This window comes from Aspergillus fumigatus, chromosome 5, assembly GCF_000002655.1.
Source record: "Aspergillus fumigatus Af293 chromosome 5, whole genome shotgun sequence".
NCBI classification, from domain to species: domain Eukaryota; kingdom Fungi; phylum Ascomycota; class Eurotiomycetes; order Eurotiales; family Aspergillaceae; genus Aspergillus; species Aspergillus fumigatus.
The window spans coordinates 3,815,732-3,830,097 of record NC_007198.1 but is presented as its reverse complement, the minus strand read 5'-3'; the positions used below and the strand labels follow the sequence as shown (position 1 = coordinate 3,830,097).

General features: G+C 48.3%; 4 protein-coding genes across 4 annotated transcripts; 1 reads left to right on the top strand and 3 right to left on the bottom strand.

Annotated features, from left to right (window-relative positions):
• Positions 1-56: 56 nt before the first annotated feature.
• On the bottom strand, positions 57-2,083 carry pdcC (alpha-keto acid decarboxylase family protein). Its single transcript, XM_748083.2, has one exon. It carries the CDS (start codon positions 1,916-1,918, stop codon positions 233-235), a length of 1,686 nt encoding a protein of 561 aa, XP_753176.1. The 5' UTR covers positions 1,919-2,083; the 3' UTR covers positions 57-232.
• Positions 2,084-3,489: 1,406 nt separating this feature from the next.
• On the top strand, positions 3,490-4,994 carry AFUA_5G14800 (lactate/malate dehydrogenase family protein; the record flags this gene model as incomplete). Its single annotated transcript, XM_748084.2, has 2 exons — positions 3,490-4,510; positions 4,563-4,994. The coding sequence occupies exons 1-2, from the start codon at positions 4,013-4,015 to the stop codon at positions 4,992-4,994; spliced, it is 930 nt and encodes a 309-aa protein (XP_753177.1). The 5' UTR covers positions 3,490-4,012.
• Positions 4,995-5,211: 217 nt separating this feature from the next.
• AFUA_5G14790 (phosphoenolpyruvate synthase) lies at positions 5,212-7,632 on the bottom strand (the record flags this gene model as incomplete). Its single annotated transcript, XM_748085.1, has 1 exon — positions 5,212-7,632. The coding sequence occupies one exon, from the start codon at positions 7,630-7,632 to the stop codon at positions 5,212-5,214; it is 2,421 nt and encodes an 806-aa protein (XP_753178.1).
• A 1,162-nt stretch (positions 7,633-8,794) lies between these two features.
• AFUA_5G14780 (putative heat shock trehalose synthase) lies at positions 8,795-11,290 on the bottom strand. Its single transcript, XM_748086.2, has 6 exons — positions 11,071-11,290; positions 10,588-10,994; positions 10,261-10,536; positions 9,703-10,167; positions 9,544-9,653; positions 8,795-9,477 (listed from the first exon to the last, which is right to left on the bottom strand). The coding sequence occupies exons 1-6, from the start codon at positions 11,155-11,157 to the stop codon at positions 8,819-8,821; spliced, it is 2,004 nt and encodes a 667-aa protein (XP_753179.1). The 5' UTR covers positions 11,158-11,290; the 3' UTR covers positions 8,795-8,818.
• Between the last annotated feature and the right edge of the window lie 3,076 nt (positions 11,291-14,366).

Here is a 14,366-nt window from a genome sequence, read left to right as displayed (position 1 = left end):
CTAGGCAAAACATCACCTATGCAGGGGCACATGATGGCGTGTCTTATAGCACCTATAGAACATGACCATGACAACTTCATTGCAACTAGCCATTTGCTGTTTCTAGGCAATAACTATTACTTTAACTAATCTTACTTTTAAGGAGATATATAAGTGAACAAGCTTGTCCACCCTGTACTATACTATTTCTTGAACTCCCTTGTCGCAGACATACCAAAAAAAGGAAAAGTATTCAGAGCTGGATCGGGGGCCGCGCGTTCGCTGCCGCAACATAATGGCCCCATGTAATGAGCTCCCTAGTACAGTCATCTGGATCAATTACACATTCAATTAGGGTTGGTCCGCTGCGATTGGCATTCGCCTTTTCAATGGCCTCAGCCAGTTGACTGCCTGTTGACACACGAAGGCCACGAGCGCCACCGTCAGTGGAATTAAAGGCTTGGGCCAGCAGCGCATAGTCCCAGTTTTTGATCTGGTTATAGATACCATTGTGGATTTCCACCTCGATTGTATAGCCCTGGTTGTTGACCAAGATGATGATCACTGGGGTCTTGTACCGAATCATCTGCGAGACCTCTTGGGCTGTCATCTGGAATGCACCGTCGCCGACCATCACTACCACCTGACGTTGGGGTTCTGCGACAGCATAGCCGAACGATGCCGGTATTGACCATCCGATATGACCCCATTGCATTTCAATCTCAAACTTGGTACCATGGGGCAATCTCATATTGATTCCGTTGAACCACGAGTCTCCCGTGTCCACAAATAGTGTTGTCTCTGGGGTAAGCAAGGTTTGAACCTGTAGCGACATTTCTTTACGAGTGAGCGGGGCGTTTTCGTTAGATGCCTCGATCATTGGGGGATCTGGACGAATGCGATTATACTCGGTCAACGTCGTTTCATTTCTCTGGACTGTCCTTTCTAGCCCAGACAGAAAGTCTCTCAGGTGAACCCGTCCAAACATGGCTCCAGGCAAGAAGATATGGTCCAACCCCGCGATCATGAGGGGAATAATGGGCAATGCTGTCCAACCCACTGTACTGTAGTCGGTGAAGGCGACGCCCACGCAGACAATGGCGTCTGTCCAGTTGAGGATGCAATCTGCGGCGAGAGTACTCACTTGGCCCCAGAAGACCCCTGCGTACTGGAAGTGATCCTCTGGGAAAGATCCTTTGGCTGCTGGCTGCACCACAACCGCACAACCCATTGCTTCCGCGAGTCGCAGTATTTCAGTCTCGGCACCAGCTCTACGTACTTTTGGACCAGCAAGTATAATCGGTTTTTCCTTCCCAGACAGATAGTCCGCGGCGCAGTCAATTGCTGCCAACAAAGACGCTCGGTCACTCTGGATAGGATCAACAACCGCGCTGATCGGGCCAGGCCGTGTACATGGAGCGCCTGAGAGGTTCGTCGGAATCTCGATATATGCCGGCTTTTTACTGATCAGCGCACCCCGAATGGCGCGATCAATCAGACGCGGAGCGTCCTGCGCTCTGCCCACAGCAACGGCACAACACGTAATATTCTCCGCCATCTGAAGCTGATAGGTAAAGTCACTCGTTCCGAGAGTATGGTGTAACTGATGAAACTGGGCCGCATCATTGGTGTTTGGGGATCCGCTGATTAGAATGAGCGGGAGATTCTCTGCATATGCGCTTCCTGTGCCGTTGAAGGCAGAGAAGGCACCTACGTTGTAGGTCACGACGCAAGCAGCGACACCATTTGCCCTGGCATAGCCCTCCGCTGCAAGGGAGCAGTTTAACTCATTTGCACAGCCAATCTCCGATAACTTTGGGTGGGCTTGTAGCTTATCTAGAAGGACCAGATTATAGTCGCCGGGAACAACAAATGGATGCTCAATTCCAATCTGCGACAGCCTTTCTGCCAGGTAATCGCCCACAGTGAAGCCCGCCATGATTGACTTATCTATTTTGGCTAAGTACTTCTTGCCCCCTCACTAAGATGCTTTGTCTCCGACTAAAGCTCTTAATAGCCCACCACCCACGCCCAAATTTGTAACATTTATTGATGACGCACTGGCATCGTCACAGTAAGAAATGATATATTGCCTCTGATCACCAACAAACGATTGGGTATTTAAAAAGCAAAGATCAAATTTCTAGTTTCCAAGTCGTATGATTCTACTCCGTCACGTAGTAGCTCATCACTTTAAAATGTGGCATGACAGCAGCTTTTCACTGGGGCACCAACCCTCCCCTCCCTCTGTCCCCCCTCTGGCCCCTTCCTCTGCACCCTAACACACTCATAATAATTAAATAGTTTAGGAGTGGCGCCCCATCCCGGTGCTCTTCTCCAGTTGATTCTCGCTGAGAATTGGACTAGACTCACTGGATGTAGCAGCAGCTTATCCTATTCGAACTTTTCACCCTGTCAGTTTCACAACGCTTTCGGATCAATTTGTGTATTGGTAGCTTCGGAACCATAGACATACCCGATAAACAGTGGGCACAGGTCGTTGAAACACCCGGTAGTGGTGTCATCTACAAGGACATCCCTGTTCAGCAGCCTGGCCCAGACGAGGTATCGACTAATATTAAGTTCTCTGGCGTTTGCTATACAGATCTACACACTATGAAAGGTGACTGGCCGCTCAAGCCCAAATGGTCTCTTGTTGGCGGCCATGAAGGGGCAGGGATAGTTATTACAGTTATAATCCTCAGTGTGGTTACGCTACATCTAATCTGCATACTAAATAAAGCACAGTCTGCCTCTGCCCAATGATAACTTAAGGAGAAAGATTGAGACTAATCATTATTAGTGGTGCGCAGGGGGGGAATATCTGGAACAGTTCAAACACAGTGACTAGATGAAGGTGTTTAATATTGTCATTGGACAAGCCTCTGACATTAGTTACACAGAAACTCTTTTATTCCTTTGAACTTAGGCAATGTCATTAAAAGGGATACATTTATTACACTCCAAACTCCCACTGGGCCAAGTACTTTAATTTAACCTGGATATGTGCATCTGTTCTAAGCTTGTCAATTTTTCACAGGAGTATTATTTAATTACTTTGAGATGCTGGAAGACTGATGCCATCTATGACTTAACATGTACTAAGATAATCCTAGCCTAACTTCATAAGGCAGTAGGCCTAGATCCTTCTATTTCCCTTATATAAGGTATTTCAAAAAGAAAACATGGTCCTATTACAGACCCTTACTAATCTGTGAATGATTTAATATTTTATAATAAATTATGACTACTGTGAGGCAGTAATCCTAGGTAGGGGGGTTTACAGGCCTTGAAAGCCTTAGAAAGTCTGTATAGTTTTAGGCTGTATAAAGGTATGATTAAGGCTGTTGACTGTCTCTGTCGCAATTTGATTTAGATTTTGTTGATATTATTGGAATAAGCTTATTAAGAAATGAGTCCAGATCTATCTTATCGGATGATCGCAGAAGAAAAAGGCCACTGATTGGTGCTTTGTAGAGTTATATGATGGCTTAAGCCACCCTGCAGACGAGACTGGCTGACCCAACCTGCAAACCCCTAACCAAACCTACCCAACCTACAACTCATAGATGGGTTAGGATTGACCCGGAATATCTTTCTATAAGGATTGTTGAAAGGTTTTCTCTTCGATACAGTTGATGCCTCTAAAGTGGTCAGTCAGAAGTGCAATATCATATCTTGCTTGTGTGTACTGGACGGCTATAAGAGATCTATTATTGCATTATAATCTAATTTAGACCTCATGTTATACAATGAAGAGAAGCGAAATAATCATGGCGGCATTATGCATTTGGTGAGGTCATGCTTATTAGTAGATCTCAATCAAAGTGTCATTCACCACAGCACCTAATTAACATATCCCACTACAACCGCGCCCCAGCCAGCTCCATAACCTTAAGAAATGTTAAGCTTCACTTCCAGAGAGATGACATCATGAATTACGCCCTCCCCACTAATTGACTAAAGCCCGCAATCTTCCCTTCCATGTACTCTCACAGATTCAGACTGTACATTTTCTACTGCCTTAGTTATCATGCTCTCCACTGATGGGCCTCGCATTGGCATTATCGGTGTAGGCCAGGTCGGCGCTGCAGCCGCCAACGCGCTGATTATGAACTCAGTTGCGCGCGAACTCATCCTGGTCGATATCAAAACTGAGCTCCGAAATGCCCAAGTCCAAGAACTCTCCGACGTCAGCCGAATGAGCGGACGCGCAGAAACGCGTGTCCGAGCAGGGACATATCACGAGGCCGGACAGTGCGACATTATTCTCATCACTGCTGGTTCCAAGTTCTCTGTCGGAGAAACCAGCGTGCAACACATGTACCGCAACCTGGGGATTGTCCGGAGCGTGATCCAAGCGATGCGCCCCTTCCGATCCGATGCCATACTCATCGTCGTGTCGAATCCTGTCGATCTGCTGACCACACTCGCGCAGCAGCTCTCCGGTCTGCCTCGCTCGCAAGTCATGGGGTCTGGTACCCTTCTTGACTCGGTTCGGCTGCGTGGGCTCTTGGCCAATAAAGTTGGAGTGCGTGAGGACCGATTCCAAAACGTGATCTGGCTGACGGTTGCGATGACAGGTCGCCGCGGACGCCATTGATATCTATGTCCTTGGCGTACAGGGTCTCGACGAGATTGTGGCCTGGTCAACCGCCAGTGTGCATGGCCTGCCACTGGCCTCCGCTGTGCCAGGGAATACGTTCGAGCCTGTGCAGCTCACCCATGAGTGTAAGCAGATCTCTCAGGCCATTATCAAGGCCAAGGGGGCAATGCCCCTTGGAATTGGCGCTATCATCTCCATGATCTGTTTATCTATCCTCGGTGACCAGCGGCATGTCCTCCCCATCAGCCATTTTCAAGAGGAGTTTGGCTGTTGTTTCAGTTTGCCAGTGGTCTTGGGACGGAAGGGAATTCTCAGAACGATTTCTATGCCTGTCAATGGGGAGGAGTGGGATGGAATCGTCAAGTCAGCCGCAGCCTTGAATGAGACAATTGAGCATGTGAATGAGTGACTGGTCTGTTGCCTGGTGCGCCGGGGAGTTGATTTTTTGTAACTATCGCCCGTGCTTTGCTTCTTACCTATCTCTTACCCTGATCGATTGATATTACTGTAATAGTATTCAATGCGAGCCCATGATACGCAGATTGTACCTCATTCAAAGCATGAATTTGAGACAATTTTTAGATCCCAGGACTTGTAGATTATCAAGGCTACCCTTAGAAACATGCTCAACAAACGGGCACACCCCGCTCGCTTCTGATTAGATGCCGCTTGACGGTCACGAAGCTGTCCGGACTAACGGAAATCGAATCGATTCCTAAATCGGATAGGAACTGAGCGAACTGGGGATGGTCACTCGGTGCCTGGCCACAGATCCCAATCTTGCAGCCCTTCTGGCGTGCTACCGTGATCACCCGTGCAATCATCCACTTGACAGCCTCATCTTGTTCGCTGAAGATGTCCGCCAGCTCGGCGGAGTCGCGGTCGACCCCAAGGGTAAGCTGTGTCAAGTCGTTGGAGCCGATTGAGAACCCGTCAAAACAGTCCGCGAACTCTGCGGCCAGAATTACGTTGCTAGGAATCTCGCACATCACATACACCTGGAGCCCGTTGTCCCCCCGCCGCAGCCCATTATCTGCCAGAACCTGGAGTACTTTGTGCGCCTCGTGCACCGTGCGACAGAAGGGAATCATCACGATGGCGTTGGTGAACCCCATATCTTCTCGCAGTCGCTTAATCGCCCGGCATTCGAGTGCGAACCCCTCTCTGTACCGTGGTGAGTAGTAGCGAGACGCGCCCCGAAAGCCAATCATCGGGTTATCCTCCTGTGGTTCGAATTCCGCGCCGCCAATGAGCCCGGCGTATTCATTGGTCTTGAAGTCGCTCATGCGGAGGATGGCGGGACGGGGGTAGACGGACGCACAAAGAGCTGCGAATCCTTGCGCCAACTGGTCCACAAAATAGTCGCAACGGTCGTGCTCATACCCCGTCGTCAGCCGCGCAATCTCGGCTTTGGCCTCTGCATCCTGCATCCGGTCGAAGTGGACCAGTGCCATTGGGTGCACCCTGATCGCGTTACTGACGACAAACTCCATGCGCGCCAACCCGATGCCGTCCGCCGGCAGCCGCCACCAGCGGTAAGCGGCCGCCGGGTTGGCCAGGTTGATCATCACCTGGGTCTTCACAGGCGGCAGGTCCGCCAGATCCACCGTCTGGGTTGTGATCTCCGCGCGACCCTCATATACCAGGCCCGTGTTCCCTTCGGCGCAGGAGACCGTTACCTCCTGGCTGGTGTGCAGCACGTAGGTAGCATTCCCTGTGCCCACAACCGCCGGAAGACCCAGCTCGCGACTGACGATCGCCGCGTGCGAGGTGCGGCCGCCATGGTCCGTGACGATCGCGGCCGCTCGCTTCATGATGGGCACCCAGTCCGGGTCTGTGGTGGGAGTCACCAGAATCGACCCATCAACGAACCGGTCCTGGTCACGAGCCGATTCAATGAGACAGACGCGGCCAGCCACCGCCGCTTCTCCAATAGAAAGGCCCGTGGCCAGCACCCGGCCCTTGCCGCGGCCAACCTGGTACGTGTGGAGACGGGAAGTCGCATCACCCCGGCGCGAATGCACCGTCTCTGGCCTTGCCTGCACAATGTACAGCCGGCCAGTGATCCCATCTTTGGCCCATTCCATGTCCATTGCGCCCGCATAATGGCCCTCAATGGTACAGGCCCAGCTTGCAAGCTGAAGAATCTCCGAATCGCTGAGCACGAAAGCCGCGCGCTCAGCCTTGGACGTCGGCACGTTATGCGTTGGTTGCTGCGGATCATCACTGTAAACCATCTTGATAGCCTTGTCCCCCCGCTTTTTGCTGATAATGGGCCGCAGCCCGGCCTTGCCTAGCAGAGGCTTGAAGATTTGGTATTCATCCGGGTTGACCGCGCCCTGAACAACGTTTTCGCCCAGACCCCACGCGGCAGTGATGAGCACAACCTGATCGAAGCCGCTTTCTGTGTCGATGGAGAACATGACGCCGGACCCGCCTGCGTCCGACCGCACCATCTGCTGCACCCCGACGGACAACGCGATGTTCATCTGGTCAAAGCCCTTTGTCCGGCGGTAGCTGATGGCCCGGTCTGTGAAGAGAGAGGCGTAACACCGCCGGCAGGCGTCTAGCACGGCCTTCTCCCCGGTCACGTTGAGGTAAGATTCGAGCTGACCGGCGAAGCTGGCGTCCGGCAAATCCTCGGCAGTAGCACTCGAGCGGATGGCCACACTCGGTTCAGAGACACCGACTCGAGTCGCTAGGGCGCGATATGCGTCCCGGATGCGAGTGGCAGCATGTTCTGGCCAACTCCCATGAAGAAACAGCCGGCGCATTGCCCTGCCCGTCTCGGCTAGGGTTGTCTTTCCCGCTTCCCAGTCCGCTATCAGCGCGCCCATCTTGTCACGGATCCCATTAGCGTCCACGTAGACACAGTAGGCCTGAGCCGTTGTGGCAAAGCCAGGAGGAACTGCAATTCCCTTTGCCTCAAGGGTATTGATCATCTCACCTAGTGAGGCATTCTTACCTCCCACAATGGCACCATCATGGCGCCGAATTTGTTCAAAGTCGCACACCAGAAGATCGTTGTTCTGTTTGTTAGTTGCCATTTCTCCTTCATACCTTTGTTCCTCTCCGAGATAGGAAGGTTATCATTTCGACGGGACTCCTAAGGAGAGTTCCTTCTCAACCGTAAAATAGGCCGGATGCACCCTGGCCAAATGGTCCAGGTTACCCCAGATTCAATGGAAAGGGCCAAAAGAGAGCGGAAAATCAAATCGCCCAAGGGCTCCATGATGCAACAAATCCCGCTCTCAGTCGGTGTAATTGGCAATCCCCCAAAACTGCCTCACATGATAACTCCAAAGATCTCCTGATCCTAGAATCGCGGCGTACAGATCACGCCATCATTACCATTGATTTTCAGCATGACTTTCCGCCCGTACCCAGAGATCAATGACACAAGCATTTTTTGCGCAAAGTCTATGCAATAGACAAGCGGCCAGACTCCTCAGGCTGGAATGAGTCTACGTATTTCTCGGGTCCGAGGTCTCCTTAGCTCCACAAAATGTCATCGATTTTTCATTCGCCGTTTACGAATCGGATGTTCGACGTCATACCTGCATCAGATTCTGTCTAACCGTGTTCCCCTATCTTTGCACGTGGAAACAATTGCCATTTAGATTGAGCTCTCCTTGTCTGATTCTTTCAAGATGAGAAAGAGTCAGGAGTCTGCGGATGGCGATTGAGGCAACTTGGGGCTGGGCATGCTTTGTGGAGCCGGGGTGGAACGGGGTACCTAATGTAGCAGCGGTCCGAGCGTGGGGTTGGAATCACAACGCGTCCATTGTCATCAAACAAGTCCCTCTATATCAGTTATATAGATTCTTTTGTCCGAGATTCTCGTGTCGTTTCAGCTTAGACACCAAACTCCCGTGGAACTAAATGCCTAGTGCACTCGCAAGGCTGTCCATGTCGATCCTGGACAACCAGCTTGGAGGCCATGAGGAGCACTCATGGGCAGTCAAAAAGGTTCTTTTTATTTACATGATTCGGTAGGGATCTTAGGTGGGCTCTACACATCCTGTCGAGCTCAGTAATTGAACAAGTCTTACAAGAGCCTACGATTCATAATGATAATCCACGAACACGAAAACGGGGGAAATCATTCTACTTTTTTCCTTAATATTAACTGAATATACATAGTAATTCCAATCCGCAGAATTGAAACTGTGAGAAGATTAAAAAAAAAAAAAAAAAAAAAAAAAAAAAAAAAAAAAAAAAAAAAAAAAACCCTTATTCACGACTTGCTGCCGACTGAGCCAACTGATAAAGGTCTCTGCCCTCTGGTTCAATGCTTTCACCTTTTGACAGTTTCGATGCCAAATAAAACCAGGCAGTAGCATTCCCGACAGTGGTATATTGGTCCGGAAGGCTATGTCGTAGAGGCAAGGTCATCTGCGATGAGAGTTTGGGATCATTTAGCTGACGAAAGAGCTGCGAGATAGAGTTGCAGGCAACTTTGTCCACCAGCCATGTGGTAGGGTTGTTCTCCAGAAATGAATACGAACTTGCTGCCTTGATCGTGATCAGAGGCTTCTGTTTCTGAATGGCGCACAGGAGAAATTCAGGAATCCCCTCGGGGATGGACAGCTGTACCACGACTTTAGCATGCGAAAGAAGAACATTCCACAATTGATCAGGGCCCCCAAGCTCCATGACATAGATCAGGTGTGAAATGTCTTGGATCGTGGTGTTGATATGGCGCATGACCTTCTCATAGAGAACTGCGCTCTCATGGCCTTTAGGAGGGCCATGACGGCATATCAGTAACTTTGGAATGGACGCTGTTGGGCTTTCCTTCATCGATTGACAGCAAAACATATGATATGCCTGTAGAATAATCATAGTCTCGTCACTGGGTCTGAACTGTGCAAGATGTAGAATATATTGCTCTAAGGTTTAAGTAGGAATGTTAGTAGAGCATTGACAGTTTGCAACAGGAGACGTCGAGCCCTTACCTTCCGGATATTGTATACTAGGTGCGTTGAGAGTTTTGCACAGGGAGTTGAATTGCTGACCGTAGAAAGAAATGTCTGCTGGATTCATATTCTTGTTAAAGCCGTCAAGTCTACTGGCTATTAGCGGGTTCAAGTCATTGTCACTGAAGGGGGCCTCACTGGTCAATAGAAACTGGAATATATCCCACATGCTTTCTGGGTAATATCTGCGGTGCCAAGAGTTTTGGTACTGGGGAAACCAGCAGGTCGACATGCTCTGTTCTCGTCTGCACGAAGTCCCAGGCCCTAGCTGAAGGAGTATTAGGATACTCAGCCATGTTGCTCTGAAGCATTAAACGGTTTTCATAGAGTACTGGTCTCCCTGGGTCCTGTTGCTTAGACAAAAGTGCCAAGGGAAGTAAAGGTGCACTATCAATGACCAACACATCTACACCTCCTTTGGACCTTGGCTGAAGCGGCCCATTGTGCAGTAGCCAATATCTCCTGGCATTCTCTTGCACCCACTCTAAAATCTCTAATTCCTCGTCAAAGGAAAGATACCCGAGGGATTTGTCCAACCCCTCGAGGATATCTCTCATCTTCTGAACGATACTGATTATCCCTGGACGTGGCTTTGCGACATACCTGTTAGGTTAGCAACATGTCCAAAACTCTCATACTCATAAACACGTTGGAGGTCAAGACCTGAGACGTTGAGAAATGAACCCTTCTACTCACCATCTAAAGTCAACACCCATACAATGAGAAAACCTCATTAGGGCATGTCTCGTATGGACGTCGGGTTTGCCGTGGAAGGTCATGCTGAAAAATGCCACTTTGACTTTCTCTTCTCTAAGTTCCCGGGCATATTTCTGAGCAATAGCCCATGATGTGGGCTCAACAGTTCGTTCATAGTCTTCCTTTTCTGCAAGACGCGCCCTGAAATTACTATCAACCTCCACAAGATTGTCATGACTGATTTGAGAGTGGATCACATGTCCTATTCCAAATGATCTAGAAGCTGTTAGCAACAGATCGCCTTATCCTCCAACTGCACCTAGATACCGTATGCACTTTCGCGCCATGGAATCTGCCTGCTCATCTAGTGCTTTTCTTTCCCAGCCCCGGAACGTGGCCACCTCACCCCGATCATGGGCGGTTCGCGCACGAGCTACATGTCTCAGCACCAGCGGGACAATATCAAGCTTGAACCAAAGCTGTGAGCAAAGCCCTGGGCATTTGAGAACAAGGGACTCTGGCAAGCCAGCCCCGATGAATTTTTCATCGTACTTGGCGCTGTAATTCTGGAATTGCGAGATGATCTCCCGGCTAAGTTCGATCGGATCTCCTGACGCAGGCTCTTCCAATTTATGACCGAGACACTCCAGTAAGTATGTCGAATTACGAATTACGATGGCAATTCGATATCCGGAGCCTTCTTCGAGGAGCTCTGAAACTCCTGCCCAGATAGTCTTGGTACATCCGTTAGAGCCACCACCTAACAGGAGAATAATATAAATCGTAGACTGAGACAGTCCACCGACCTACATTTGGAGTTTGCCCTGACCAGGACACTCCCCCAGGTAAGGATTGCACGCGAATGTCCTGGTTCTTAGGCTTCTCTAGGTCGGCCATTATTGCCTTCCTATCACAATCGTATCAATACAAGGAGTCAGGTTGAATTAAGACAGCACATCCGAATTTTTTTGCTGGCACAGATTCTCCTCTGATATGTTGATCTTCTGCGTAAAATATCTGTAACCCCAGCATGAGCTTTGGCCTTTTTAGTTGCTGCATCGGAATACCCAGGCTTTCATGACATCAAGATGAGTCATTGATACAAGCTCTTGGGGTGACAATCATTCATCCCACTGATCGGCGAGTCAGCGGACAACATGATTTAATTTGTGATTTAGGATGCCACCATTCATGCCGCTTTGGAAATATTTCTACATCTGGAATCATATTAAGGTTTTACAGTTGAAACATGGACGTTGCATGTGATTACATACAGTGTACTCTTTCTACTGGTATTCATGACTATTACTTTTTGACGGAGCTCTCGAATGGAGGGACAGTAACATTGATGTCACAACAAGAGGATGGAAAGGCAGAATCGGAGGGCGGAACACATTCAGATAGTACAATGCCCTATAAGCCGAACGTATCAGCTCTCGGCTTCGGTTAAGGGTGTTAGGGGGTGAATAGTCTTTGGAGCCTTGACTGCCTCTGTAGTTTCAACCGAAACATAATTGTTGAATTGATTTTTCAAAAAGGTCCAAGAATAGTTTGGGGCGATCTTTCTCTCGGGCCCAACCACCCATTCCATTCTGCGAGAATAATCATACGACGCTGCTTTGCTCTGAGGGCAGCGTACTTGTTCTGAAGTCGTTCTGTCCAAGGACTTCAATGAATTGCGTATACTGGCTGGAAGTGAAAGTGGCTTGCGACTGTGATAGAGACCCTCTTGATTTGAGACAACCCCAATTATAGCCTGTCATGACGGGCTTGGGAGTGAGAAGACATATTACCCCATTGCGCCCAACAGATCCCTGAGTACATTATTGGGGCTCACTTTATGGATGCCAAACGCGACCAGGAGTCCCATCCACGAAACTGCGATAGACGAACAAATAATATTTAATCAAGTATGTCCTAAGGACGAGGAGTATAAACGGAAAGTCGAGCATTTAGCTGGGCCAGTTGTGGCCACTTACTTCCCCTTACCTTACTAGATACTAAGTGCAAGACTGTCGCCTGAGCACCTCACACATTCAGGAGTTGAGTGATGAGTATACAACTATCAAGATCTATTAAGCTAATATCAGCATGCTATGTTATTCATGATTCTTTCTAGTATAACATTACTAATTATTCACCGTCAAAAATAGCAGAAAGTTTTTGACCCTAACCTCTGACCTTTCCTTTTTAATGATTCAGGAGGACCTCCAAGCACTCTAGACTTAGTTATTTATGCTGAGCTGTATTTAAATCAAACCTTGATAGTTACTATTTTATTGTTCAATGACTAGGGGGCTGGTTCCTACTTTACTGCCTACACCTGCAAAGAGATAGTGGAGGATGGACTGAAGAATACATGATCAGCATCTTAGAGTAGAGATAAAGAGACAGCAATACTTGCCTGCAATGGATGGCTGGTACCTTACAGAGATCCCCTTTAGGGTGCCACGTAGACTGGCTGACCCAGCTTGCAATCCCATACCCAACCCACCCAACCCGCGAGTTGGGATTGACCCTGACCCAACCTACATAGGTATAGGTAACCTAATAGGTAACAGAACTACCATACCACCTACTAATAGTAGTATAGACTAGGGTTATACATATAAATATATGATCTAACCTGGTAAAAAAGGGTATAGACTGAAGTTAGACTAAAGATATGTATTGACTTATGTGAATATATGTAATATAGGTAAAGTAGGTACCTATAAGGCTATAACCCAACCTATATGGGTTTGAGGGTGGGATTTTATGCGATAGGTTGATCCAAAAGCTTCAAGGTTTGACAGATTCCTTGCCAGGGAGGGTGATGTTCTGCAAGACTATATAAGCCTCTATATTCTAAAGCATGCTGAACTGATGTATGCCGTTCTTTCACATTGCTGCCCTTGCCAAAAATCAAAGTAGGAGAGGAAAAATGGCTAATTATCCTGATCATGTGGTGAGTCAGAGTGGCCATTGGAAGCACTTTCTTCCCAGGCCAGAGTCAGCTTATATTTGATGTGTGCGTAAATATAGGAATTATATAGCTTAAGTGCAGGATTAGTATGGGCATTTCATGTTGAAGAATATGAAATAAGAAGAAAGAAAGAGCTAAGGAGCTAAGAATCTTAATATATCCCTTTTAACAGTGCTGTTCAAGTCTAAGGGCTCACTATCAAGCCAATCAGTACCTAGCATAAATATACAGATATGTACAAATAGATCCCCGATCTAGCGCTACGCATACCGCCGTTGTCTGTCTACCTCAAAATAAGTGTGCTCGCTGTAGTAGTGAGTATTTTTCACTCTCAGGTAGATGGTGGTGATATATACAATCGGGATAATAAGAAAATATGTGTACATGCAAGCAACGAAGCATCGACTACAATACCAACAGTCGGATGATAATACGTGCAACCAATCCAGTCCATGTTGGTAATAGTTGGCCTAATAGGCACAAAGATTTTCTCTGCCCGAGAACTGTTGATGGCCTTCATGCTGACTGATTCTCTTAGAGCTGGACCGCTTCCATGCTTCCCCCGCCAAGGCGACGAATTATAATTTTCCTCCCTTCCTATACTGACTCTGCATTTGTAATATAAATGATTGCTGGAGTATGGGTATACTTTGCATATTACCTCCGGCATGGTCTCTTCTCCCGTTGAATGTCTCTGTGACTTACAACATGACATTTTTCCTTCTGCGGCTTGGGGCATATGCATCTGCGACGGCCGCTGTGACGAACAGAAGGTGAATAAAACCATGGTACACACCTGCTTTACTTGTATTTGAAAAATACTCCGGATGTATGCAGGAGTAGCCTTTTGCAGCAATCCAACAGTCTCGAATGGATCTATATCAATACATCAGCACAGCCAGGTGTTTAACCAGAGTGGTGGATGGTTGACTTGGGGTTTACTCGGAGAAGGCGCTGCAATGACTGCAGTCTGCCTACTTCCTTCAGCATGGAGACTCGTGGTTGCATTGGTAAGAATATGGTCTATCAGTCTATCTAGTTATCTGATCGTTGCTCGACTGGCCTTGCTGTTCTTTACCGACCCACACAATCTTCTGCCATTGGAGTTCCATGTGAAGGACCATTTTGCGGCGAATAATAA

Excerpts from the sequence above, each read along its gene's own strand:
- pdcC (XM_748083.2), bottom strand. The coding sequence starts at position 1,918 with ATGGCGGGCTTCACTGTGGGCGATTACCTGGCAGAAAGGCTGTCGCAG.
- AFUA_5G14780 (XM_748086.2), bottom strand. The coding sequence starts at position 11,157 with ATGGCCGACCTAGAGAAGCCTAAGAACCAGGACATTCGCGTGCAATCC. Across the intron at positions 10,995-11,070 it reads GGTCAGGGCAAACTCCAAAT|ACTATCTGGGCAGGAGTTTC; the intron begins GTAGGTCGGTGG and ends GGATGTACCAAG. Across the intron at positions 10,537-10,587 it reads ATGGCGCGAAAGTGCATACG|ATCATTTGGAATAGGACATG; the intron begins GTATCTAGGTGC and ends AACAGCTTCTAG.